The sequence below is a fragment of the Budorcas taxicolor genome, chromosome 11 (assembly GCF_023091745.1).
Source record: "Budorcas taxicolor isolate Tak-1 chromosome 11, Takin1.1, whole genome shotgun sequence".
NCBI classification, from domain to species: domain Eukaryota; kingdom Metazoa; phylum Chordata; class Mammalia; order Artiodactyla; family Bovidae; genus Budorcas; species Budorcas taxicolor.
This window is the reverse complement of record NC_068920.1, coordinates 61,768,861-61,795,049: the sequence shown is the minus strand read 5'-3', so window position 1 is coordinate 61,795,049 and position 26,189 is coordinate 61,768,861. Positions and strand designations below refer to the sequence as shown.

Genomic DNA, 26,189 nt, shown 5'->3' with positions numbered 1-26,189 from the left:
TCCATCATGAACTGGGGCCCTCTACTCTTGAGTGCCATGACCATGGCCTCGACTCTTGCTGTATTATCTTCTCTCTTCAACCCCCACCTACAGCTTCACGGTAACTTCCATGCGACCAGGTGCCTGAAGAACAAAATTCTTAGGTTCTGCAAGGTATGTAGGCATGGCCTAAAAGGACACAGCTGCACAACATTCCACTTTGGGAAAGCTCTGAGGAACAGAGGTGGAGGAAAATCCTCTCAGTGGACAGAACTTTGAGCAGTGCACTTGGTTGTTCATTTTGCACGATCAGATGTATAGATCCATACTTTTTCATGGACCATGGCTAATGGCTGGGCTGGATGATCAGGTACTTGAAAGGAATGGGATTAGAAAATTCAAGGAGATGTGGGGAAGAGGGTGTGGCCAGACTTCTCTAATTTGGCACAGAACGTGAACTTATGTTCCATATGAATGCTTACCAAATAGGAGGATTTTCATGAGGTGGACAGAATAACCAACCTGAGAATGTCAGTCTGCTTCCTCCCCCAGCCAAATGGACTCAAGGGCAATGCACTAGGGATGGAAGTTATGTTTGAGCTCAACAACACAGACTTTCCTTTACTAGGGCCAATATGGCTATAGCCACTGCCGAGCGTTCAATATCCTAACAGCAGAGACCAACACTGAGCCCTCAGTAAGACAGAACACCCCGAAGGCTCAGTCAGCTAACTTGCTGCAGACTGACCACATCGGGCCAGTTCTACTAAGAAAGGAGCAGCCGCTTGTTCTGACACTCTGGATGTGGCTTCGCCTTCATTGCCGCAGTGCTTCTTCCAAATCCAGAGCGCTGCTGGAGTTGGCTATGAACGGCTTTTTTATTCTTCCGTGTGCACCATTTCCCGCTTCGACCTTCACTTAGACCCCGCTCCGTGCTCGTCCGTACCTCTCATTTCGGTCTGGGAAGAGTCCACAGCATCAGCTTCATTCAGTGAGAGGGCTCAGTCAGCGGTCCACGCCGCTCGCAGCTCTTTAGATCCCGAGGGCCCCGCCGGCAGAAGACCGCGCGCCAGCCCCGCCCACCCCGGCGGCCGGCCCAAGCCCCGCCCCTGGGTCCTAACGCGAGGACCCCGCGGGGGGCTGTCCGCAGCGAGGCCGGGTTCGCCCCACCCCGCTGCCTGTCCGGACACCCGCTCACTCGGGCCTGCGCTGCGGCGCGGCCCCCGGACCTTGGGGATTCAGTCTTGGGCCGAGGTCCGCGGCCGGTGGATGGAGAGCAGTCACGACAGGCGGTAGGAAGGCTGCTCGGCCGGAGGCGCTCGTGGGCCTCCACCATGGCGGCGGCGGGACGCGCTGCGCGATTCCTCCCTGCTCTGTGCGGCGCTTCGGCGGGTGAGAGCCGGGACGCTGGGAGCCGGAGCTTTGAGCCGAGCGGGAGCGGGGGTGGGGGCGGCTCTCCCGGGGCCTGCATTCGCCCGGGCGGGGAAAAGCAAGAAGCCGCAGCTCCTGGCCCCTCGCGCCGGGTTACCGGCTCACTGGGGTCTGCTGTGTGACCTTGCGTGCGTTCGCACAGGGCCTGGGTGTGTAATGTGAGGATGGACTGCACGAGGTCCAGGGTCCCTTCCAGTTCACCAGGCGGCTGGTGCATGCTCGGCTAAGTGAGGAGGATAGTTGCAAGCCAGCATCGCCTTCCCCGCGGGCGCGACTTGCGGGTAGATCGAGGCCAGAGAAGCTCGAAAGGGAAATAGGCTGTCCTCCAGCTTGAGTCGGGTAGGATTAGTGTCAGTTCGTTTAGATTTCGGGCTGATCAATGCTCTTTATTAAAAAGAAGGATGTTGGTAGTGTCCCCCACCCCATGTTCGTTGTTTGCAGCCCGAGGAGAGGCAGCCTACTATCCTTCAGCGCAACGTTTATCTCTAGGAACCAGTATACAATTGACCTGACCTCTGATCGCTCTATTTTATTTTATTATAAACTTGCAATCCAGCATTCGTAATTGTGAAATCTAAAGATCTGTGAAAATCGAAAAGTTCTTTTTTGTAACTTGTTTTGTTAGGAAACTTGACCTGAAATCCTTTGTCGGAAAATCTGACCTGAGAAATATTTTTACTTTTGTTTATGTTTGTGACCACCTCCTCTTTTTTCGAAGTCCTGTTCAAATAGCACCTAGCATCTGCCGCTTTCCTCCGTGAGTTCTTAGGTGTAGCAGGGTCTGTCTTAAGCTCTTTATGCTTTTTTTCATCTTCACAATGTCTTTATGAGATAGATACCTTTACATTCCCATTTTACAGATTAGGGAATTAGGACACACAGGTTGAGAAACTTGTTCAAGGTTAGACTGGAAGGACGTCAGGTTTTTGCAGCCATACCACCTGGTTCCAGAGCCTTTTTCTTTCTTTTTTTTAGTGTATAAATATTTTTTTATAGTGGTTTTATTGGGATGTAACTTGCACACCATATGATTCACCTTCTTAAACTATACAGTTCAGTGGTTTTTAGTATATTTACAGAGCTGTGCAAAAAAGATCTTCACGGCCAAGATAATCACGATGGTGTGATCACTCACCTAGAGCCAGACATCCTCTAATGTGAAGTTAAGTGGGCCTTAGGAAGCATCATTATGAACAAAGCTAGTGGAGGTGATGGAATTCCAGTTGAGCTTTTTCAAATCCTAAAGGGTGATGCTCTGAAAGTGCTGCACTCAATATGCCAGCAAATTTGGAAAACTCAGCAGTGGCCACAGGACCGGAAAAGGTCAGTTTTCATTCCAATCTCAAAGAAAGGCAATGCCAAAGAATGCTCAAACTACCGCACAATTGCACTCATCTCGCATGCTAGTAAAGTAATGCTCAAAATTCTCTAAGCCAGGCTTCAGCAATATGTGAACCGTGAACTTCCAGATGTTCAAACTGGTTTTAGAGAAGGCAGAGGAACCAGAGAGCAAATTGTTAACATCTGCTGGATCATCGAAAAAGCAAGAGCGTTCCAGAAAAACATCTGCTTTATTGACTATGCCAAAGCCTTTGACTGTGTGGATCACAATAAACTGTGAAAAATTCTGAAAGAGATGGGAATACCAGACCACCTGACCTGCCCCTTGAGAAACCTATATGCAGATCGGGAAGCAACAGTTAGAACTGGACATGGAACAACAGACTGGTTCCAAATAGGAAAAGGAGTATATCAAGGCTGTATATTGTCACCCTGCTTATTCAACTTATATGCAGAGTACATCATGAGAAACGCTGGGCTGGAGGAAGCACAAGCTGGAATCAAGATTGCCGGTAGAAATATCAATAACCTCAGATATGCAGATGATGCCACCCTTATGGCAGAAAGTGAAGAGGAACTAAAGAGCCTCTTGATGAAAGTGAAAGAGGAGAGTGAAAAAGTTGGCCTAAAGCTCAATAGTGAGAAAACTAAGATCATGGCACCTGGTCCCATCACTTCATGGGAAATAGATGGGGAAACAGTGTCAGACTTTATTTTTTTGGGCTCCAAAGTCACTGCAGCTGGTGATTGCAGCCATGAAAGAGGCTTACTCCTTGGAAGAAAAGTTATGACCAACCTAGACAGCGTATTCAAAAGCAGAGACGTTACTTTGCCAGCTAAGGTCCATCTAGTCAAGGCTATGGTTTTTCCAGTGGTCATGTATGGATGTGAGAGTTGGACTATGAAGAAGGCTGAGCGCCAAAGAATTGATGCTTTTGAACTGTGGTATTGGAGAAGTCTCTCGAGAGTCCCTTGGACTGCAAGGAGATCCAACCAGTCCATTCTGAAGGAGGTCAGCCCTGGGATTTCTTTGGAAGGAATGATGCTAAAGCTGAAACTCTAGTACTTTGGCCACCTCATGCAAAGAGTTGACTCACTGGAAAAGACTCTGATGCTGGGAGGGATTGGGGGCAGGAGGAGAAGGGGACGACAGAGGATGAGATGGCTGGATGGCTGGATGGCATCACGGACTTGATGGATGTGAGTCTGTGTGAACTCCGGGAGGTGGTGATGGACAGGGAGGCCTGGCGTGCTGCGATTCATGGGGTCGCAGAGTCGGACGTGACTGAGCGACTAAACTGAACTGATGGTTAACGAATGCCCTTTTTTGAGGAGAATGTGTGAGGCTTGGTAACAGGTCAGGTGTGAGTGTGAAACAGCCAGTGTGATGTGATGTCATCTACTTGGGCAAGTGGTCATGGTGCCCAGAAACTCTTCATTTACTTGTTTTGGTTCTTTTATACTATAGATGTTGCTATTCCTTAGATGTTAAAAATGTTCCTTTTCATGTAGAAATATATCTTAACTTTTGTTTTTTAATTTACAGGTCATTTATGGTCCAGGCAGCTTTACCTAAACACCTTTCCAACAGCTTCCATTTGGGCTTTGAAGGCTGTTCCCAGCAATGGTGAGATTATTTATCTAACTACCTTTTCTTCTAAGATCTGATGTTAAGAGTACTTTGTGTAGTTTCTAAAATGTAAATGAATGAAGTACATTCTTTATAATAGAAATGGGTAAGGTCTAAAGAGTATTTTTCAAATTTTTAATGATAATGGCTGTTAGAATTCAAGGCTCTAAGATATAACAGCCACGATTTTTTGAATAATGATTTGTGTGTCAGGTTAATAGTATGTTATCTTGGTTAATCCTCACACCAGTTTTTAGTGACGGAGTTGTTATTCCCATTTTACAGATGCTAAAATGAGTCTCTTAGAGGCCAAGTGACTTGCTTCAGGTCACACAGCCAGTAATGGCAGGACTGGGTCCTGAGGTGTTTTGAATATTGTGACGCCTCCTTGAAACACAGTGTTTGCAGAAGGTTTTTGTTCTTTCCTGACAGTGCCAGGCCCTCTCTTCGCTCACTTTGCAAAAAGGAAGGAAGCTAGTGCTTGCTGAGCCCGTGTTATGCTTTGTTCTTGTTGTTCAGTCACTAAGTAGTGTCTGACTCTCTGACCACTGGCCATAAGCATAACATGATATTCCAGGTGGCGTGCTCAGTTGTAAGGGACCCGCCTGCCAGTGCAGGAGATGGGAGGTCAATCCCTGAGTCGGGAAGATCCCCTGGAGAAGGAACGGCAACCCACTCCAGTATTCTTGCCTGGAGAATCCCGTGGACAGAGGAGCCTGGCAGGCAAGGCTATAGTCCACGCGGTGGCAAAGAATTGGACAGGACTGAGGCGACTTAGCGTGCACACCCTAGGTATTACGTTATACCTATATCACTTACTGGTGTTGACTTTGTATTAGTTTGAGTGAAGTATACGAACCTTACCTCTTTGTGACCTTATGAACTGTAGCCTGCCAGGCTCCTCTGTCCATGAGATTTCCCAGGCAAGAATACTAGAGTGGGTTGCCGTTCCTTCTCCAGGGCATCTTCCCGACTCGGGGATTGACCTCCCACTTCCGGCGTTGGCAGGCGGGTTCTTTACACCTGAGCAAGCCACCTGAGAATATCATGTTATGCTTATGGCCTCTTCTGCGTGGTCTCTGGTTAGGGCAGAGTTGAAGTCTCGCTGTGTCCGCCCCAGGCTGGACTTTGCCTTTAGTCTTCCTTTCATCTTATTAGCCCTGCAGTTGAGACGCCTTTGTGCTTGTTCAAGTGGTCCAAGCGCCGGGCTCTTCCCGCACCTGTCTCTCTGTCGTTCAGGTGGCGCGTTCAGTCATGAACTGCCTACTCTGCCCTTGACTCTGAGCCCGGCAGTGTCCCAGCCTGAGCGGATGCAGGGCCTGGAGAAGGGCTCTGCGAGGAAGGCCAGAAAGCAGCACTCTGGCTAGGGGGGCAGCCCCACAGGAGGCTCTGGGGCGAGGAGAGTTATGACTGGAGGAATGAAGACACAGTTGTCCTCCACTTTTTCTGCGTGTGCAACCACGACCAAACGACACCCTCAGTTTCCTTGTGTGTGAAATGAGGAGAGTAGTTCCTACTTTGAAGATTGCTATCTTAAATACTACACTTCCAAGGAATACCAAAAGGTTTATACCTTAAAACCATTTCCCTTTGCTAGGCCTTCTCATTTTCCAGTGACACTTTATTTTAACTTCTACCTGGTTATATTTCCAAATAGATAGTGTATATTATTCTTTTCCCTGTTAACATTGTTGTGCTAATTGAAGATTTAACTAAGCCCCATGTCTGCTTTTTCTGAGCATAGACGCAAGCACAGTTTTGATGCGATCTAAATCCCGTGGACAGAGGAGCCTGGTGGGCTACAGTCCATGGGGTTGCAAGAGTCGGATACAAGTGAGTGACTGAGCTGAGCTCAGCTGAGTATTTCAAGGACTGCAACATTAAACAGCAAGAATAAATTAATGTGTACTTGGTATTTTGTTGAACATTGAGGGGGTTACAAGAAAAACTAAAATGTGTCCAACGTAATGGGATTTAGAGTGATTGTTGAAGACCCGAATTTATTTAAAATGAAAAGCCACTAGTTTCTATTTATTTTTAATTGAACCGTTTACTCAGCAAGCTGACAGGTCCAGAGAGATGTCCCTGTATTATCTGAGCCAGTGTCCTAAAGTTTGCTTTTATTTTTTAAAGAAAGAACTGTCCTCAAAATACGATTCTTAAAAGTTCAGCATTTTAGTGACTTGTTTTTATCAGTAAGAGTTAATTTGTCGGCGCTGGCAGTGTTTCTGCGCAGGCGTGGAGCATCTAACAGTTTTACTCTTGTCTACCTACAGGCCCTTTGTCATCTGCAGGAACTGGAGACAGCTGTCATTTTACCCGCTTGGCCCGCGTGCTGCAGACACAGTGCTGCATTTCTGCTCCCAGCAACTTGACGGCCCAGCAGTACAGATCCTATAGTTTCTTCACTAAATGTATGTAGTCTGGCCACAAACTTCCCATTTCATGAAACAGGAAAATAAAAGGTGCTTTGGTAGCTTAATTTTTCTGCTTTTTCTTCTGCTTAAATGAATTTACACTTCAGAGGTTAATATATGATGTACAGGCATACCTCGTTTTATTGCACTTCGCTTTTTTGTGTTTTGAGGATATTGCATTTTTTTGCACATTTAAGATTTGTGGCAACCCTGTGTTGGACAAATCTGTCTGCACCATTTTTTCTAACACTCTTTGCTCACTTTCTGTCTCTTGTGTCATATTCTGGTAATTCTTGCAATATTTCAAACTTTTGAGTTATTATTATATTTGACATGGTGATATGAGATCAGTGATCTTTGATGTTGCTACTTTGACTTGCTAAAGATGAACATTTTTAGCCATAGAGTATTTTTAAAATTAAAGTGTATACTGTTGTTTTAGGCATAATGCTTTTAGACATAATGCTGCTGCTGCCGCCGCTAAGTCGCTTCAGTCGTGTCCGACTCTGCGTGATCCTGTCGCATGCTAAAGACTATGGTATAGTGTAAACGTAGCTTTGTATGCACTTGGAGACCAAAACTTTGTGTGGCTCACTTGACTGTGCTGGTCACTTTGTTGCAGTGGTCTGGGGCCAAATCCAGATGGTTCTTGTATTGTTCAGTCTCTCAGTCATGTCCGGTGACCCCATGGACTGCAGCACGCCAGGCTTCCCTGTCCATCACCAACTCCCAGAGCTTGCTCAAAATCATGTCCATTGATTCAGTGTTGCCATCCAACCGTCTCATCCTCTGTCGTTCCCTTCTCCTCCTGCCTTCAGTCTTTCCCAGCGTCTAAGTAGCCAAAGTATTGGAACTTCAGCTTCAGCATCAGTCCTTCCAATGAATATTCAGGACTGATTTCCTTTAGGATTGACTGGTTTGATCTTCTTGGTCCAAGGGACTCTCAAGAGTCTTCTCCAATACCATAGTTCAAAAGCATCAGTTCTTTGGTGCTCAGCCTTCTTTATGGTCCAACTCTCACATCCATACATGACTACTGGAAAAACCATAGCTTTGACTAGATGGACCTTGTTGGCAAAGTAATGTCTCTGCTTTTTAATATGCTGTCTAGGTTGGTCATAGCTTTTCTTCCAAGGAACAAGCATCTTTTAACTTCATGGCTGCAGTCACCATCTGCAGTGATTTTGGAGCCCAAAAAAATAAAGTCTGTCACTGTTTGTGTTGTTTCCCCATCTATGCACCATGAAGTGATGGGACTGGATGCCATGATCTTCATTTTTTGAATGTTGAGTTTTAAGCCCACTTTTTCTCTCTTTCACCTTCATCAAGAGGCTCTTTAGTTCCTCTTTGCTTCCTGCCATAAGGGTGGTGCCATCTGCATGTCCAAGTTTATTGATACTTTTCCCAGCAATCTTGATTCCAGCTTGTGCTTCATCCAGCCCGGCATTTTGCATGATGTGTGTTAAATAAGCAGGGTGACAATATACAGCCTTGATGTACTGCTTTTCCAATTTGCAACCAGTCCATTATTCCATGTCCTGTTCTTACTATTGGTTCTTAACCTGCATACAGGTTTCTCAGGAGGCAGGTAAGGTGGTCTGGTGTTTCCATTTGTTGAATTTTCCACAGTTTGTTGTGATCCTCTCAGTCAAAGGCTTTAGCACAGTCAGTGAAGCAGAAGTAGATGTTTTTCTGGAATCCAGATTTATCTCCATTAAAAGTGCTTGTACGGTGAACTTTCAAGTTTTTGATGACATTTATAGATACCATCCTTTTCAAGGAATAAAGAAAGAAAGTCAGTGTTTAGTGAGAGTTTAGTTTGAGGTTGGTAATTTTATTTCAAACGTGTGGTTCTCTTAAATGAATCAGTGTCAATCTAAAGTTTGAGTTTAACTCTTTGCTTTGATCAGGAATACACAAAGCAGCATGTGATGTGGAAACTGACCTATTTTTCTGAGCTTTGGTTGCAAAGATTAGTTCTAATAATATGTGTATTTTGAAAAACAGGGTACTCGATAGATGCAAAACATTAAAAAATACTGTAAATCCAAAACATTTTCCTCTTTTCATTTTATCAAACCAAAGGATCAAAGTGTAAGGCCTTTCAGGAAGCAAGCAGGTAGAACCTTTGAAGCCTAAGGGCTCATAAGAAAAGGAAAATGAAGATGCTCATTTGACTTCTAGAATGTGTTTAGCGTTTCAGGCATGTAGATATATGTGTCTTAGAATTTTGACTAGTACAACGTTTGTATGGCTCTGATTCTTTATTAAATTGGTAATGGAATAATTGGTCATCATAAAATCAGTTGGTGATAACGTGAAAGGCAGAGTCCTTGTGAAGACAATTTAACTCTAATAAACAACGTGGCTATACCAGTAAAATTCAGAAGTAATCAGAAGTAAAGAATCTGAATGTTCCACAAGTACAGAGGGGAAAATACTCTCTGCAATGTATGGCAGAAAAGGTTGGCAGAGCCCAGAAATTCACAGATGGAAACAAATCAGTGGTGTCAGGGTCTGTATATTACAGCAAAAGATAATCACCTAAGAAGGACAGACGTGCATGGGCGAGGACTAACTGTCAGACCCCATGCATGCTCATCCTTCCCAAGTGTTGGTCAGGTTTTCATTAGAGTTGAAGACGAATTTGGGCATCTTGTTTTGAAGGATATACAGAAATACAGGGCATTTTCAGAATAGAGCAGACGAATAAATGATTAAGTTTTATGGGTTCAAATTGTAGAGTTGGTTCTTTGGGCTGAAGGTGAAGGTGCAGCCGCTCAGTCGTGTCCGACTCTTTGCGACCCCATGGACTGTAGCCCACCAGGCTCCTCCGTCCAGGAGATTCTCCAGGCAGGAATACTGGAGTGGGTTGCCATTTCCTTCTCCAGAGGATCTTCCCGACCCAGGGATCGAACCCAGGTCTCCCACATTGGAGGCAGACGCTTTAACCTCTAGGCTAGTTACAGTGGAGGCAGGAGGGCAGGGAAGAGCCCTGTCACGCAGGTGATAAAATGTTCAGGGAACACATCTATAGGAAAGTAACTGGGATGTAAATGTTTGTTGCCTTTTGTGCTGGGGAGGCCGTATTCTGTAAAAGGAGTAGTGTCAAATCTTGGGTTTTTCAAATGGAAATCATGTGGAATGTGCAAAGGATGTTTTTTGCTTTCATTGCCATAGTGATGCAGGTGACCCACCTTCTTCCAGCCCTTTTTACTCAGCAGGAGTAAATCAGTAGGCCCTGAACCACTGCTTGAAGAAATTCTGTGACACCTGTCTCTTTACAGTGACAGCAGACGAGCTCTGGAAAGGTGCTTTAGCAGAAACTGGTGCCGGAGCAAGGAAAGGAAGAGGCAAAAGAACCAAGAGAAAGAGAAGGAAGGACTTGAACAGGGGTCAGATCATTGGCGAAGGTAAGCCTACTTATGAGAACAGCTATTGTGCTTTCTAAGATTTTTTTTTCTCTCCAAAACTTGATAGAATGTTTTACGAACTAGAAACATCAAAACGTTTCTCATGAAGGGCATTAGAAAATGTGGTTTTAGAGTCCAGCCAAATGGCTTATTGCCCCATGATTCAGGGGAAGAAAATCCCATAGAAAGAGATTCATTCATTGAGCTGTTTATTCCACAGGCCTTAAGTGCCCTTGTGTGACATCTGTTGTGAAAGGCCCTGTGCTCAAAGAATTTACAGTTCAGTGGTAGAAAATTAGAATTAGCTAACTTTCTCTGCTAAGGGTTAGGAAGTAAGTATTTTCAGCCTTGTGAGCCACATGGTCCATGTTACAACCATTCAACTCTGCTCTTGTAGCAGATGAACAGCTATAGGTAACACATAACCAAATGGGCATAGCTGTGTTCCAGTAAAACTTTATTTACAAAAACAAGTATGTGGGAGTCTTAGTTCGTGGACTGGGGATCCCCTGAATTGAAAGTGAGGAGTCTTAATTGCTCGACCACCAGGGAAGTCCCTTGATGCCTTTTTTATTTTCTTTAATCTCAGTTGCCTCTGCTAAGGAAACCACTGATTTCATTTTTATGTGTTTCCTTCTGAACATTTTCTGTTTTTTTTTAATTTAAACTTTTTATTTTATATCGGGTTATAGCCGATTAACAATCTTGACATTTCTAATGCTTTTGTGTACATAACCTAAGAAGAATATACATTTTCTTTTAAAAATAATTAGATTATATCACATGGTACACATTCTCTTATACTTCATTTTTTTTCACTCAGTAATAGGTCTTAGAAGTTATTCCACATTGGGACCCACAGGGCTGCCTTATTCTTTGGGTTTAATGCAGCGTATTTCATAGGTTGGATAAGCCACAGTTCATTTTGCTGTTTCAATATTGCTAGACAGTAGATTGTTTCTCTTTTTGGCCTTTACAAATAACACTTCAGTGGACACCCTTGTCCAAGCACACACATGCTTCATGACCGAGTGGCAGTGTGTCTCTAGGCAGTACCATTAAGTGGAATTATTGGCTGTTACGATGGGTATGTTTAAAATTTTAGTAGACGGTGCCAAGTGGCCTGTAAAGTGAGTATATTAGTGTAAGCTCCCACCAGCAGTGTCTATCTGTATGCCCATTGCCTGGCATTTTAATACTCAAGAAGTGAATGCTTTTAAAAGAATTATTTCTGTGTGTTTTTAAACCTTCAGGGCGTCGTGGCTTCCTATGGCCTGGTCTGAATGCCCCACTTATGAAAAGTGGAGCTATACAGACCATCACTCAAAGAAGCAAGGAAGAGCAAGAAAAGGTGGAGGCTGATATGGTCCAACAGAGAGAAGAGTGGGACCGGAAGAGGAAGATGAAGGTTAAACGGGAGCGAGGATGGAGCGGAAACTCGTGGGGTGGCGTCAGTCTTGGCCCCCCCGACCCCGGTCCCAATGGAGGTAGCAGAGTCCTGGTTTCACTTATGTTGTGATGGAGAGGGCACTCCTAGTTTATGGAATTCTTTAATATGCTTCTATTTACTCCTCTGTTTAGATTGCCCTTTTCTAAAACAAGAATTTGAATATCACTGGAATAACTTCACATTGTTAACCAACTGTATTTTATGAAACACTAGAGGCCTGTAAACCAAGAAGTATCGCACAGATAGGATGCAGAGCACTGGGTTCTGGTGTCTTACTTGTGTGGCTTCTCAGAGCCTTCGAGTGTGGTGGTGTGCATTACGCCTATTCCGAGTCACCCATAGCACGCAGTTTCCCAAGTGCTGTTGGTATGGAGCAACATGCTTTGGGAGTGCTATTTTGAAAACAGAAGAAACCAGATAGTTGTCATTAAGCATCCTAAAACAACACATGAAATAAAAGTTGATAATATTTATCAGATGAAATTAGAAAACAAAGTCATCTCCCGCACTGTTTCCTGAGTATGTAAAGAAGTAAAAATCATCTGAAAATTTTGTTCGTGTCTATGAATAGGAGATGAGAAAGCAGGCAAGAGTTTGGCTGCTTTCTTAAGTTTGGCTTAAAGAGGAGAGGAGAGGAGAGGTTGAGATGGAGGGACTCAGGCCAGCACACTGAGGACTTAGAAGAATACTTTCACTGGGAGAATGACGATATGGGGGGAGAGGGAAAAACCCATGACCTTAAGTCCCTCTTGGGGGTCCAGATTTAGCCTGTAGATAAATGGATGAACTTGTGACAGAAGAAAGGGCAGTGGACAGAGTCCGGTGAGCTGTATTTTGGCAGCGTGAGTGTCGTCTCTCCAGAGGCTTCCTTGAGTCTTTGAGAAGGAGATGGGAACATGGACAAGTGTGGACACCAGAGTGTGTTGATGCAAATGTAACGTGTCTGGGACTGGCCTCAGAATTACCCAGTGGAGTGGGAATTGGACCGAATTTAGAGGAAAGGAGATTGACGTGAGTTGATAATCACTGAAGCCAGCTAATGGTACATAAACTTACATTTTGCTGGTTGTTTCATTGTCTATGGATGTAAATTTTCTATAGTCAAAGAACAGGGAGTGTTGGAAATAGCTGCTGTGGTGAGAAGAGAGAGACCTAAGTAAGAGGATGTAGAAGGCCCGCAGACGGCAGAGAGCACTCAGCTGAGTTGGAGACCGTGAGTTTTTAGTGGCCCCAGTGTGTGCCGTGCTTTGACTTCTCTGTTGCCGCACCCAGCAGGTCAGGTGTGGCCAGACAGCTGCACTGACTCTCCTGGATGGTGTGGTGGAGGGGGGAGGAGGCGAGCGAGTTGAGGACATTCACAAGACCTAGCGGAAGTGGTGGACGGTAGTGTCTTGACTGAGTGGCAGAGGCTGGAGGACCAGAGGGGTGATGGGGAAAGGGGAGCGGGGGTCAAGAGTCTGGAGATGCTGGCCAAGCCCCAAGAACCAGTACCTTTGAGTCACTGAGTGCGAGCTGGAGGGGTAGGAGAAAGCAGTCAGGAAGACGGTGGCCGGGTTTATGAATTTAGGGGTGGAACAGTTTCTGGTAGTGAAGAGGGCCAGGCCTTGAGAGTGGCGCCAAAATATCTGAGATTCTTAGTGAAACGTCAGTGACGGTGCCGCTGTTAAAAAATGCTGTCATGCACTAATTACATGGACGCATTTACCTATATTCCTGTTTTTTTCTCTCCCTGCAGAAACGTATGATGATTTCGATACCAGGATACTTGAGGTAGGCGTGCTGACCTAAATACCGAGTTAAGCCTTCGGAGAAGTTAACGGTAGTAGATATTGAGGGGATGCGGCAGGAGGAACAGTGAAGAAAAGCCTTCAATATGTGACTTTCTGAGCTATAGGGCTGCTTTGTGTGAGGAAATGATGAAACTTCAATTTCAGTTCTCTTCTGACTGCTGCCCTTTTGGGGGGCTGCTCATCAGGGTCTCGTGGCAAGGTGACTTCAGTGGTATTGTTGACGGCAGAACTGGGAGACTGCATTACATTTCCTCCTTAAAGCAAAGGTTGCAGGAGCAACTTCTCTCAGAATCAGCTGTATCTGACACTTAGTTCAGGAAGCAGAGGTTGAGGGGAGACGTGGGGAGGGGTAGAAAGCTTGGAGTTACTGCGAATGTCCAGCTCTTGCTGAGGAAAGGTTCTGCTGGGCTGCTTATAGGCTCTTGAAACTGAAGTCTGTATCAGGTCAACTTCGATCGCTTTTTCCAGGGCATTTCCTGAAATCGTCAACTTCCTTTTGAGCTCACACTTGGTATTAAATGCCATATGGAGTGTGTTGAGTTTGTGATTGATTGTGTACATTATTTCTTCAGTATCAATTACATCCAAGTTTAAAATACATTTACAAGTACTTTATGTCTTTGGGTCTTGGTGTACCCCTTGTGGAAGTTGGTTCCTTTGAAGAATTTTGTCCGTGGGGGTGATTTCCTTGAGCTCCCTTTTTCTTTAAGTTCACTTTATGGGAAAGGGGCCACCACGTAAGCAGTTAACAGTTTCGTAGTTCTTGGTGGATGTATAAATATGCCCCCAAATGTAGATTTTTCTACAGTGCATAACAATCAGGTATCTCAGAAGTTTCTGTCTTCTCTTGAGTCTGATCCGTAGAGATCCACTTCTGTGCTGGTTATTTCTGAACCCTGCGTTTTATCATTTGTAAGATTGACACTTTTTCATATTTTAGCATCTCTGCTATTGGGATGTGTCAGTCAGTCAGTTACCAACTGTGTTCAAGTTTAATCAGCAACTTTTTTTCTTTCTTGTGGTGCCTTCATTAAAATAAGATAGACTGTGTTTTACAGTTTCAAATCTCTTTAGAAGTTATCTCAGTCAGATCGTCTAACCAGCTTGTAAAATAAGAAGAGAAAGTCCTATTTCCATTTCACTCCTGAAGAGAGAGCCCAGATTGAGGTTTCCTGTGGAGGAAGTGTGCTGTTTGTGCTCGTGGGAGTGAGGGATGGTGTGTGTGTTCACTGTGTGTGTGTGTCTGTGTGTGTGTGCATGTGTGTGTGTGTTCACTGTGTGTGCGTGTGTGTGTTCACTGTGTGTCTGTGTGTTCACTGTGTATGTGTATTCACTGTGTGTGTCTGTGTGTGTTCACTGTGTGTGTGTGTCTGTGTGTGCGTGTGTATGTGTGTGTGTGTGTTCAATGTGTGCGTGTGTGTGTTCACTGTGTGTGTGTCTGTGTGTCTGTGTGTTCACTGTGTATGTGTATTCACTGTGTGTGTCTGTGTGTGTGTGTGTGTGTCTGTGTGTTCACTGTGTGCGTGTGTGTATCTGTGTGTGTCTGTGTGTTCACTGTGTGTGTGTATTCACTGTGTGTGTGCGTGTGTTCACTGTGTGCATGTGTGTGTTCACTGTGTGTGTCTGTGTGTGTGTGCACTGTGTGTGTGTATTCACTGTGTGTGTGTGTTCACTGTGTGTGCGTGTTCACTGTGTGCGTGTGTGTTCACTGTGTTCACTGTGTGTGTGCGTGTGTATGTGTCTGTGTGTTCACTGTGTGCGTGTGTGTGTGTTCACTGTGTGTGTGTTCACTGTGTGTGTGTGTGCGTATGTGTGTGTGTATTCACTGTGTGTGCGTGTGTGTGTGTTCACTGTGTGTGTTCACTGTGTCTGTGTGTGTGTATGTGTCTGTGTGTGTGTTCACTGTGTGTGTGTGTGTTCACTGTGTGTGTTCACTGGGTGTGTGTGTCTGTGTGTTCACTGTGTGTATTCACTGTGTGTGTGTGTGTTCGCTGTGTGTGTGTATTCACTGTGTGTGTGTATTCACTGTGTGTCTGTGTGTGTGTGCATGTGTGTGTGTTCACTGTGTGCGGGTGTGTGTGTTCACTGTGTGCGTGTGTGTCTGTGTGTTCACTGTGTGTGTGTATTCACTGTGTGTGTGTGTGTCTGTGTGTGTGTATGTGTGTGTATCTGTGTCTGTGTGTCTGTAGGCTCCTCTGGTTCCCTACTCCAGAATTTCCTTAAGGGGTAACATTTATGGCCATTTTGTCCTCTAGGTGAGAAATGTTTTCAACATGACCGCCAAAGAGGGAAGGAAGAAATCCGTCCGCGTCCTGGTCGCTGTGGGGAACGGCCGAGGAGCCGCAGGTGAGCGGGGTAGGGCATGAGGAGCTGGTGCTGGGGCTGGACGGGCACGGCCTGCGCTCAGCTGTGCCTTCAGTGGCTTCAGGCTTATTCCACTGACTGTCTTTTAGTGGCTTAGGCTCACAGACCTTGTGGTGAGCCCAAGTAATGCCTTACAGGGAAAAGAGAGATCTTCCTACACCTGCTTTTTCCCATGAAGACAGTGAATATTTTAAAAGGCTTAAGACACGGGTGTATTATGTATAATAGTGAAAGAAAACTGGGGGTGGGGAGAGAGACAGTAAATATTCCACAATAGGGACACAGTTACCAGAAGAGCATATGTAACCAAGCATTGTGATACTTTATAGCCATTAAACAATTATGGGAAATTACTTACAAAAGAATCATTAGGTCAAACAGACAAACTGAAAACCACTTCATATAAGACTAACATAATCCCATTTTTAAAAAGTATGTTTATATGCAAAGAAAAGCCTCTAAGGGTTGGAAGAGTATGCACTGAAAAGATTAAGAATGTTTAATTAGTATGTTTGCCAGTTCTTCAGAGTTCTTCTTGATACTCTTCAGTAAAGTTTCCACCCTGAACATCTGTTTTTGAAATGGATACGTGAATGTGTAAGGGAAAGAAAACTGGAAAACTGCCTATTCACATCCATACTGACACTTTATTTATTTTTTTTTCATACTGACACTTTATAAAACAGGTATTTATAATACCTGTAGATAGAATGTTGCCAAAGGAAACGACTCTTGAACAGTTCCTTTTCTTCCCAGAAATTCTTTGTCCTATACCACCATATATTTTCTGTAGAGATGACCTGGTTTCTTTATTTTGGCTGTCCTGGGTCTCTGCTGCTGTGTGGGCTTTGCACTGCCGGTGTTGAGCGGGGCGCTCTCTAGTTGCCGTGCACGAGCTCCTCATGCAGCGGCTTCTCTTGTTGCAGAGAAGGCTCTGGGTGCGGGAGCTTTAGTGGTGTGGCTCCCGGGCTGCAGAGAACAGACTCAGTACCTGTGGTGCACGGGCTCCACCACATGTGGGATCTTCCCAGATCAGGGATCATGCCTGTGTCTTCTGCAGGCAGGTTATTTACCACTGAGCCACCGGAGAAACCCAACAGTGAGCTTCTTGTGCATGTCATTTATTGTACTTTTGCAAGTATACTGATAGGGGAAATTTCTTGCAGTGAAATTGCCACCTCAAATATTTTTACTTTTTCTTTAAAAGGTTTTGCCATTGGGAAAGCCACTGAACGGGCAGATGCTTTCAGAAAAGTATGTACATGTTTTTCTTTGTTAACAGTAAAAGATCAATAATGTCTGTGCTGGACTTTGTGGGAACCATAGAAAAATACTTACTGTCAAAAGTTACTGATCTCATAAAAGGCAATTTCAGAAGGGCCTGTGTTCTTGCATCATTTCTAACTTTGTGATTGCTTACTGGGACTATGAAATAGTGGGGAGTGTTTGAACACTGACAGAATGTTAAACAATATTAAGGAATTATTGATTTGGTTTTGGTTGGGGTTTTTTTTTTTTTTTGCTGTGGTAGTGATGTTATTTTATTTTTTTTTTCAAAATTAAATCCTTGACTTTTGGAAGCATCTACTGAAATTTTGGTGTAAATTTGCAGTTTCCATAATAAAATATTTTATAAAAGGTATTTTTTGAATCTCTGAGAAAATGTAAATTCCCAACAAGAGATCTAAGAAAATTGTTTTCCTTCTTTCTTTCAGGCAAAGAATAGAGCCGTTCACTATTTGCATTATATAGAACGATATGAAGACCATACCAGTGAGTGTTTATCTTTTCTTTTAAACTTTCAGGCTTATACTCGTTTCTTTATGTGTGGCAATATGTCTCTGTGGGGTATTTTTGTGTTTCTCTGCATGTTACTACCTTCTTTCATATAAATATATAAAATGTAGAAACAAAATTGCTCTCATGAGAAGGTTAGTAATGAGTGAAGTCAGAGTTGGGTACTCATCCGTGGCCGATGCATGATGGCTGCTTAGGGCCGTGTCGGTTGCTTTGTGGTGTTTGCAAGGGCGTTAAAGCTGTACCCCTAACCCTTCCTATGTTTCTGTTTTTACCCTCCAGTATACCATGATATTTCCTTAACATTTAAAAGGACACATATCAAGATGAAGAAGCAGCCCAGAGGTAACTAAAAAAATTCTTCTGATGTGTTGGAGGGAAAGCAGAGAAACTGTACCAGTTTCATCCTGCCCCCTGTGTTTGCTCACCTTTGCCTGAACTCATTTTGAAAACACCAAAATGGACAGGCCTAAGTTAGATTTAAGTAGATTAGGTTTTGGGGGAAGTAAAAAGCAGTCAGCCTTGGGACTTCTCTGGTGGGCCAGTGGTTAAGACCTCAAGCTTCCAATGCAGGGTGCTCAGGTTCGATCCCCATTTGGGGAACTGAAATCCCACGTACTGTAAATCACGACAGAAAACAAATGAATTAAATGTATAATTCAGTGATTTTTTTTTTTAAAAAGTAGTCAACCTATTTAGACTCGACTCTTGGCGACCCCATGGACTGCAGCATCCCAGGCTTCCCTGTCCGTCACCAACTCCTGGAGTTTACTCAAACTCAGGCCTATTGAGTTGATGATGCCATCCAACCATCTCATCCTCTCTTGTCCCCTTCTCCCGCCTTCAGTCTTCCCCAGCATCAAGGTCTTTTCCTGATGAGTCAGTTCTTCACATAAGGTGGCCAAAGTATTGGAGTTTCAGCTTCAACATCAGTCCTTCCCATGAATATTCAGGACTGATTTCTTTTAGGATGGATTGTTGGATCTCCTTGCTGTCCAAGGGACTCTCCAAAGTCTTCTCCAACACCACAGTTCAAAAGCAACAGTTCTTCAAAAGCATTGGTTACTCCTAGAGAATTCACTGATGGATGCTACAGATGGTTCTTTTCCAATAGTGTATTCAGTTCCATTAATTTACTCTCATCATTAAGTGTGAATTGAACAACTTTGGTGAGCCAGGTGCTACACCAGGCTCTGAGGATCTGGAGATGGGCCCTTGTCTTGTCTTGGGAAGAGCAGTCAGTCAGAATTTAGGGTCATGGGGCTATGCCAGTTATGCCCAGTATACTCAGGCAGTAGAATTCTTAAACATTCTGATGTGTGTTTCACCTGTGGTTCTACAGTATAAATGGTTTTGTATAACTCTAGGTAATATCTTAAAAAGTCTGGTTCAGAAGATAGAACGTACACAGTATTTAAATTTTTCATGCCAAAGCTTCTAGTACAACTTTGCTAGAGCCATGGCATGGAAATAAGAAAGAAAAAAAAAAATCAAATGTAGTACCAATTATATTAGTGCACCTGAACTTGCCTTCTTCTTCAAAATCATGAGTAATCATTCATATGCCAGATAATAAAAACATTTATCATTAGAAAAACTATTGAGTTGAGCACTTGGACATTAAGGTTTAAACCTGTGCTGTCCCGTTTGGCTTTTGAGTATTTGAAAGGTGGCCTCTGGGAGCCCCTGTGTCAGATACCACCAGATTTCAAAGACTCCATATGAAAAAAAAAAAAAAGGACTAGCTCAAAAATATTATGGTATTGATGACATATTGAAATGATAGTGTTTTGGACATACCTCCTTTGAAAAAATCTTTTAAATATGTGAGTGAGTGAGTGAGTGAAGTCGCTCAGTTGTGTCCGACTCTTTGCAAGCCCGTGGACTGTAGCCCCCTAGGCTCCTCCATTCATGGGATTCTCCAGGCAAGAATAGTGGAGTGGGTTGCCATTTCCTTCTCCAGGGGATCTTCCTGACCCAGGGATCAAACCCAGGTTTCCCGCATTGCAGGCAGACGCTTTACTGTCTGAACTGAAGGGTTTAGAGGCCGTCAAATGGACATGACCTATAAAGGCAATTTTGATGGTTTTACATAGTAATGACCTCTAATGGAAGAGAACACAAATGGGAACTATTTTAGATACATTTCTATGTAAAATGTAGTTTGCACATAATTCAGCATTTTAAATGAGCACTCTGCAACCGAGACCAAATATCAATCATCTCTTGAGGTTTTCTACTATGTACCAACCTCAAATCTACATAGGAACAAATGTTACTCCTGCTTTTTTCTTTTATATCAAATGTCCTGAAGCCTTTGTGTCTCTCTGGAGCAAGGCTGAGTTTCTGAAGGCACATTCTAGTATAAACATCATCGATGGGGTAGAGAAGGACCCGGTCAGTTACACTGTACAGTCTCAGGGCCAGGTGGCCGGAGTAGAGGAATCTGCTTCCTTGAGGAATCCGCCTCCTTCTGCATAAGGCGGGTAGATGCCAGTGTAAACAACTTCCGGGATGTAGTACTTGAGTTTCTTATCCCGATGAGGTCCAGCATTATGAATCACGTCACCAATAAACAAAATCTTTGGCTTTGTTCCCGGATAAGCTGTTCAAGTAATTGAGGAGTAAAAATGTAATTCAAGTACAAATGTTTCTGCAGGATAATTTGGAAACATATATATGGCTTGCATTTGTGGCTTGTGTAGTGTTTTTGTTAGACTTGTTATTTGGATACATCTTTATCCGAATGATTTTTGAAAGACTGCTGGTTCTAATTGCAGAAGTTACTCTTTTTTAAATCTTTGCTGTCTTCTGATTAAAGCTGTATTTTTCAGCTCAGCTTTAAGATATGTGCTGAGTTTTATGCCTGGCTAATCAGAGTGCTAGAGAACTTCCCAAGTGGTGCAGTGGTAAAGAATCTGCCTGCCAATGCAGGAGCCGCAGGAAATGCGGGTTCGATCCCTGGGTCAGGAAGATACCTGGGAGAAGGAAGTGGCAACCCACTCCAGTGTTCTTGCCTGGAGAATCGCATGGACAGAGGAGCCTGACTGGGCTACAGTCCATGGGGTCATGAAGAGCTGGACATGACTGAGCAGCTAACCAGCAACAACATGGGAAGGGATTACAGGTAGCCAAGAGTAGGGTGAGTGGCTGGAGAGGAAACCACCGAAGATTTAGAGGCCAGCACGGAGGTGAGAAGGGCGGGCCAGTAACTAGGAGGCAATCTGGGGGAGGGTGTGTTACTGAAGCCAAGAGTTTTCCCGGAAGGAGGAAGTGGATGATGTCTCTATTCAGTGCAGCTGACCATTCAAGGAGGGTGAGAACAGGTGTGCCTGGTGAGCCTTAGCTAACATGCACATGGGGTGCCAAGAAACTTCAGGCTCTCTGTTAGTCTTAACAGCCCTATTTTTTGTCCATGTGTTTAACAAACTTATAGGTATGTATATTTTAAAATTAGTCATTTAATTAGTTTTTGGTTGTGTGGATCTTTGTTGCTCCTCACGGGCTTTCTCTAGCTGCGGTGTGCGCACAGTCAGGAGTTGTGGGGCACAGGCTTAATTGCTCCAAGACATGTGGGATCTTCCTGGACCAGAGATCAAACCCATGGTCCCTGCATTAGCAGGCAGATTCTTCACCACTGAGCCAGCAGGGAAGTCCAGAAACATATATATTATTTACTTGGTCCTTATAGCATCTCATTTAAATCAGTGTCATCCTGGAAGTTCGGGAAGTTGTGAAAGGTCACCCAGCTGGGAATTGATGAACCCAAAATGTGAACCAACATCTGAACCCAGAGCTGGAAGCCATGTGCAGCCAGCAGGTGGCGCCACCTGCACTGTGGGCGAGTGGGCAGGCGTTTGACTTGATTTTCCTCTTTGTAGGCTATGGCCTCCGCTGCCACCGAGCCATCACCACCATCTGCCGGCTCATCGGCATCAAAGACATGTATGCCAAGGTCTCTGGCTCCGTCAACATGCTCAACCTCACCCGGGGCCTCTTCCAGGGGCTCTCACACCAGGTAAGTCAGCCCTGCGCTCGGAAACTGAGGAGCCAGTTTGTATTTCAGTGGCGTGCTCTGGGCAGTCCTGGAGTTGCTCTTGGGCCACCTGAGGACCAGGCAGTCTCTGGCTGCATCAGGTTAATTAATCCAACTGAAGAGGTAATTCATGAGGATTATCCTTTTAAAAAAAGCTGCATGGGTTTTTGAAGTTTTAAAGTTAAGTATTTTTAAAAGCCAGTAATTATAATCTGCTTTTATTATGGAAAGAATATGTGCTTGTTCAAAAACTCCGACAACATAAAAATGTTAAATAAAAAGAGAAAGTCCCTTTGCTAATTCTGTCCTTTCAGCTGGAACTAGGGTGGAGACCCCTGGGCACTTGCACTCGAGAGTGGTCCCGAGTCAGTTTCATGTCGCCGGCAGAGGTTGTTCAGGGCGACATCTGAGTCAGTAGGAGCCGTGCACGCAGTAGCTCAGGTTATTTCTCCACAGAGATGGGGCCACCGGGCCCCTGCCCAGCTCACCCCTCAGCCTGGGCTGGGCTCACAGTCGCACCAGTGGCAGGGGGGAAGGGCTGTCATTGCAGGGGCCCCTCCTCAGGTCTGCAGGGCTGGCTTGTCCCTTGAAAGAAGGGCTGGGTGGACCTCAGCAGAGCTGAGTGAGCAGAAGGACAGCCGGGTTCAAGAGGCATTCACGGGCCTCCATTTGCTGCGGACTTCGGCAGGGGGACAGAGTGCGCTGGCTGTTTCTGAATAAAGTGATCCAGGGAGTAATTGTAGTGGTCACTGTTTAAAATAGGAAAACTAATTGAAAGAAAAGTTTTGCCTCAAAGAACTTTTTTGATCAGCTGTGTGTTAGCACTATCTGAAAACATCTTTCAAAAGCACTTCTAAATTTAAACTTACTTTTAGAGACTTACTTGTTGGGTGTAACTTAAAATCTTTGTTTTGGGTTATATTTATGGTCAAGCAGACCTGCTCTTCTATGTGATGTTTTGTTTTGTGTTAGTACTTTGAATCTTTGGCAACAGTGACTACGTATCCTCTCTTCTAAAATGGCGTCAGCTATAAAAAGTGCGTTGTGCTACTCACAGAAAATGACACCAGTGTAAGCGACATGCCACTGATTATAAGACACTCCAGTTTATTTATTTGTTTATGAATTAGCACTTCTCTCTTCTAACTTCAAATATATGCAGAATTAGAATAGTGCAAGGTGCACTATCCTCACGGTATTTTAGATATTTTAATATACTATCTGTAAACCATCTATTGAGTTTACTCCCCTGTGTCCAGACTTTTATGGCTACCGTCTGTTACGAATCCTCACGGCTCTGTTACACACCAACAGTTAGCCGCTCGTGCACCCCCAGCCACCCCCAGTCATTTTGAACCAAAGCTCAGACATCAGTTTATCTCACACATAAATATTTCATCATGTATCTCTAAAAGATAAGGATTAAAAAGTACCAGACAGTACTACCGTCATGCCTAAAAAATCACCAGTAGCTCAATATCGAACATCTAGTCAGTGTTCATAGAAATGTATCCATGTCAGATTAAAAGACATTTTTTATATAGTTTATTGAATCAGATGGCAGAAAAGATCAATACATTTAAAATCTTTGCTGTGTCTTTTAAATCACTTTTAATCTGGAAGTTCTGTTTTTCTTTTTTCTCTACGTTTTTTGTTGTTGAAGAGATCGGGTTGTTTGTCCCAGTCTGGTGCTGGATATCTGAGGATACTTGACGTCCTCTCTCCCTGCAAGTCCTGTTAATTGGCAGCTAGGGCAGGGGCATGATGAGATTCAAGTTCACTTTGGGGCGCAGCATGGCACGTGACTGGGAGGGTGGGGACGACAGGAGACAGGAGGCCAAGGCCCTTTCTTCATGCCCCTTGGGGGTGGGGAGGTGGGGGGGGGCTGCTGCCGCCCCAGCAGGTCGCCGTTAGCGTTAGCATAGCCGCAGGAAGTTCCTGCTGTTTGAGTTAAAGACTTCGGATTTTTTTGTGTCTTTTTTTTTTTAAGCAAAATCTTACTTTCAATCACTCTTACATGTATTCAGTTAGCTAATAAACCTGATATTATATTACCTGGGCCACGTTTCCTGCCGTATTAATCACCCTCAGTTAGTGAACTCTTAACAGTTGCTACATTTTAATCAGGCAGACAGTTCTGCCAGGCCAGGTGAACATCAGGGGCAGACCGCGTAAGACCAGCCTCCCAGACCTAACCTGGTGTTCTCTCCGTCTGGTTGTGCCCAGGAAACCCACCAACAGCTGGCTGATAAGAAGAGTCTTCATGTTGTGGAATTCCGGGAGGAATGTGGCCCTCTGCCCATCGTGGTTGCCTCACCACAGGGGGCCTTGAGAAAGGATCCGGAGCCGGAAGATGAGGTTCCAGACATCAAATTGGACTGGGACGACGTCAAGGCCATGCAGGGAATGAAGCGCTCTGTGTGGTCAGGTTTAAAGAGAGCTGCCATGTAGGCCTCCCTCCTGCCTCAGCCAGCCTGGCACTGGGTGCTTCCCGCACCTGGGAGAGACTCATTTTCTCACACTTGAGATTGTTGGTTTTTTTTTCTTAAAAAGGAAAGGCCAACCTTACATTTCTTTATTTACAAATAATAAAAAATGCAGATGTAATTGATTGAGCACATCATACATACCAGTCACTGATAGGAACTTTACACACGTGTCTTAGTTAAAAACTACTTCAAATACTTATTTAAACTAGTAAAAATCAAATGCACTGGGGAGGCAGGGCTTCTAGTCTGACCTGATAAAAAGTAATGTGCAGCCAGTTACTTGACTGTGACACAGTTAGAAAGCTGAGGAAAACATGCAAGCTTAGTTCTTTTTGACTCTAGAAATTCTCTTTTTAGTAAACCCCTGTATCCGTGTTTGGGTGGTTGCTCTAGGTGTTATTAATAGCTCAGCGATAAAGAATCTGCCAGCAGTGCAGAAGCTCCAGGAGATGCCCGTTTGATCCCTGGTTTGGGAAGATCCTCTGGAGGAGGGCATGACAGCCCACTCCAGTATTCTTGCCTGGAGAATCCCATGGACAGAGGAGCCTGGCGGGCTACAGTCCAAGGGGTGGCAAAGAGTTGGACAGGACTAAGGCGACTTAGTGTGCGCACACTAGGTATTACATTATACTTATGTCACTTACTGGTGTTGACTTTGTACTGGTTTGAGTGAAGGATACGAACCTTACCTGTCTTCAAATCCCTTTACCTCCCCTGTTTGTATAATTGTTTTAGAGTTTCCTCTGCGTACACTGAGAACCACGTTAGACCACATTATACTTTTGCTTCAACCATCAAACATAATATCAAAACTCAAGAAGAAGAAAAGCCTATTTTATTGACCCATGTTTTTGCTCTTTCAATCATTCTTTCCTGGTATTCCTAGAGTCCTTTTGTCATTTTGAGTGGGGCAAAGCCAAGTTGCCCTCCTGTGTATCCCCTTTACTCACATGCTGGCCACACTCGCCACACTTCTGATACCAGATGTGGGGGTGGAGTGGAGGGGTGTTTCCTTCCCGAGCAATCCTCTGCAACACCAGCTGGATGTCCTACAATTTAACTCAGTTCTGACACTGCCTACCTGGAGCTTACGTCAAGACTCCCCTGGCTAAGGGCTCAGTTCCCCAGGACTGGCCCACCCCACTTCATAGCCAGTCGCAAGTCTGGTTGTTACTAGGCTTTGGACTGATAACTATAAATCAGAAGTTGCTATGACTTTCTGCCTGCCAGTTTGGTATAAAAGGATATGATAAATGGTACACATGAATTTCCAGATGGGAGAGGTGCAAAATTTTTTAATTTTCATAAAGTCTAGTTTTGTTTTTTATTGTATGTATCTGTGGCATTCTATTGGAGAAGGAAATGGCAACCCACTTCAGTATTCTTGCCTGGAGAATCCTAGGGACAGAGGAGCCTGGTGGGCTGCTGTCTATGAGGTCACACAGAGTCGGACACGACTGAAGCGACTTGGCAGCAGCAGCAGCAGCAGGGCATTCTGTACAAGAAATGATTGTTAAATCCAGTGTCATGAAGCGTTTGCCCTGTGTTCTCTTCAGAGTTTTATAAGTTTGGGCCTTACATTTAGGCCTTTGGTTTCTTTGGAGCAAATCCTCATGTTGTGCACCTTAAGCTTCTCCAGTGTTACGTGACAACTGGATCTTAGTAAAACTGGAGGGGACAAATGGAGGGCAGGAGGGCAGGAAGACGAGGGAGCAGCGGGCAGAGGGTGCCCAGGAGGCCCGCCGCGAGGGCCGGCCCCAGCACCGACCCAGTGGGCGCACTTGGCCAGTCTGGTGCCCCGCAGCCTCCTGTAGTGGCCCCAGCCCCTCCTAGGACTGCTGTCCCCTGGGGCGGGCGTGGGGCAGACTGAGGGTGCTGAGGCCTGGCTGCTCAGGCTGGGTGGGACTTGGCTCTTTGTTCCATGAATTTAAAGACACTCAGTTACCTTCTTCACAAAGCACCAGCTGGACTGGGGGTGGGGGCTTTGATTTTGGGGGGCTGCAATATGGACCTCGGACTCTTGGTCACATATAGACATCAGGTTCTGACTCC

The 26,189-nt window shown here is 44.7% G+C and overlaps 1 protein-coding gene across 1 annotated transcript; it reads left to right on the top strand.

The window, feature by feature from the left end:
• The first annotated feature begins 1,153 nt into the window (after positions 1–1,153).
• Positions 1,154–24,255, top strand: MRPS5 (mitochondrial ribosomal protein S5). The gene is made up of 12 exons (XM_052648329.1): positions 1,154–1,371; positions 4,298–4,378; positions 6,658–6,795; positions 10,086–10,211; positions 11,465–11,698; positions 13,397–13,431; positions 15,707–15,797; positions 17,023–17,069; positions 17,531–17,588; positions 17,895–17,957; positions 21,494–21,630; positions 23,875–24,255. Exons 1-12 carry the CDS (start codon positions 1,314–1,316, stop codon positions 24,097–24,099), a joined length of 1,293 nt encoding a protein of 430 aa, XP_052504289.1. The 5' UTR covers positions 1,154–1,313; the 3' UTR covers positions 24,100–24,255.
• The last annotated feature ends 1,934 nt before the right edge of the window (positions 24,256–26,189 follow it).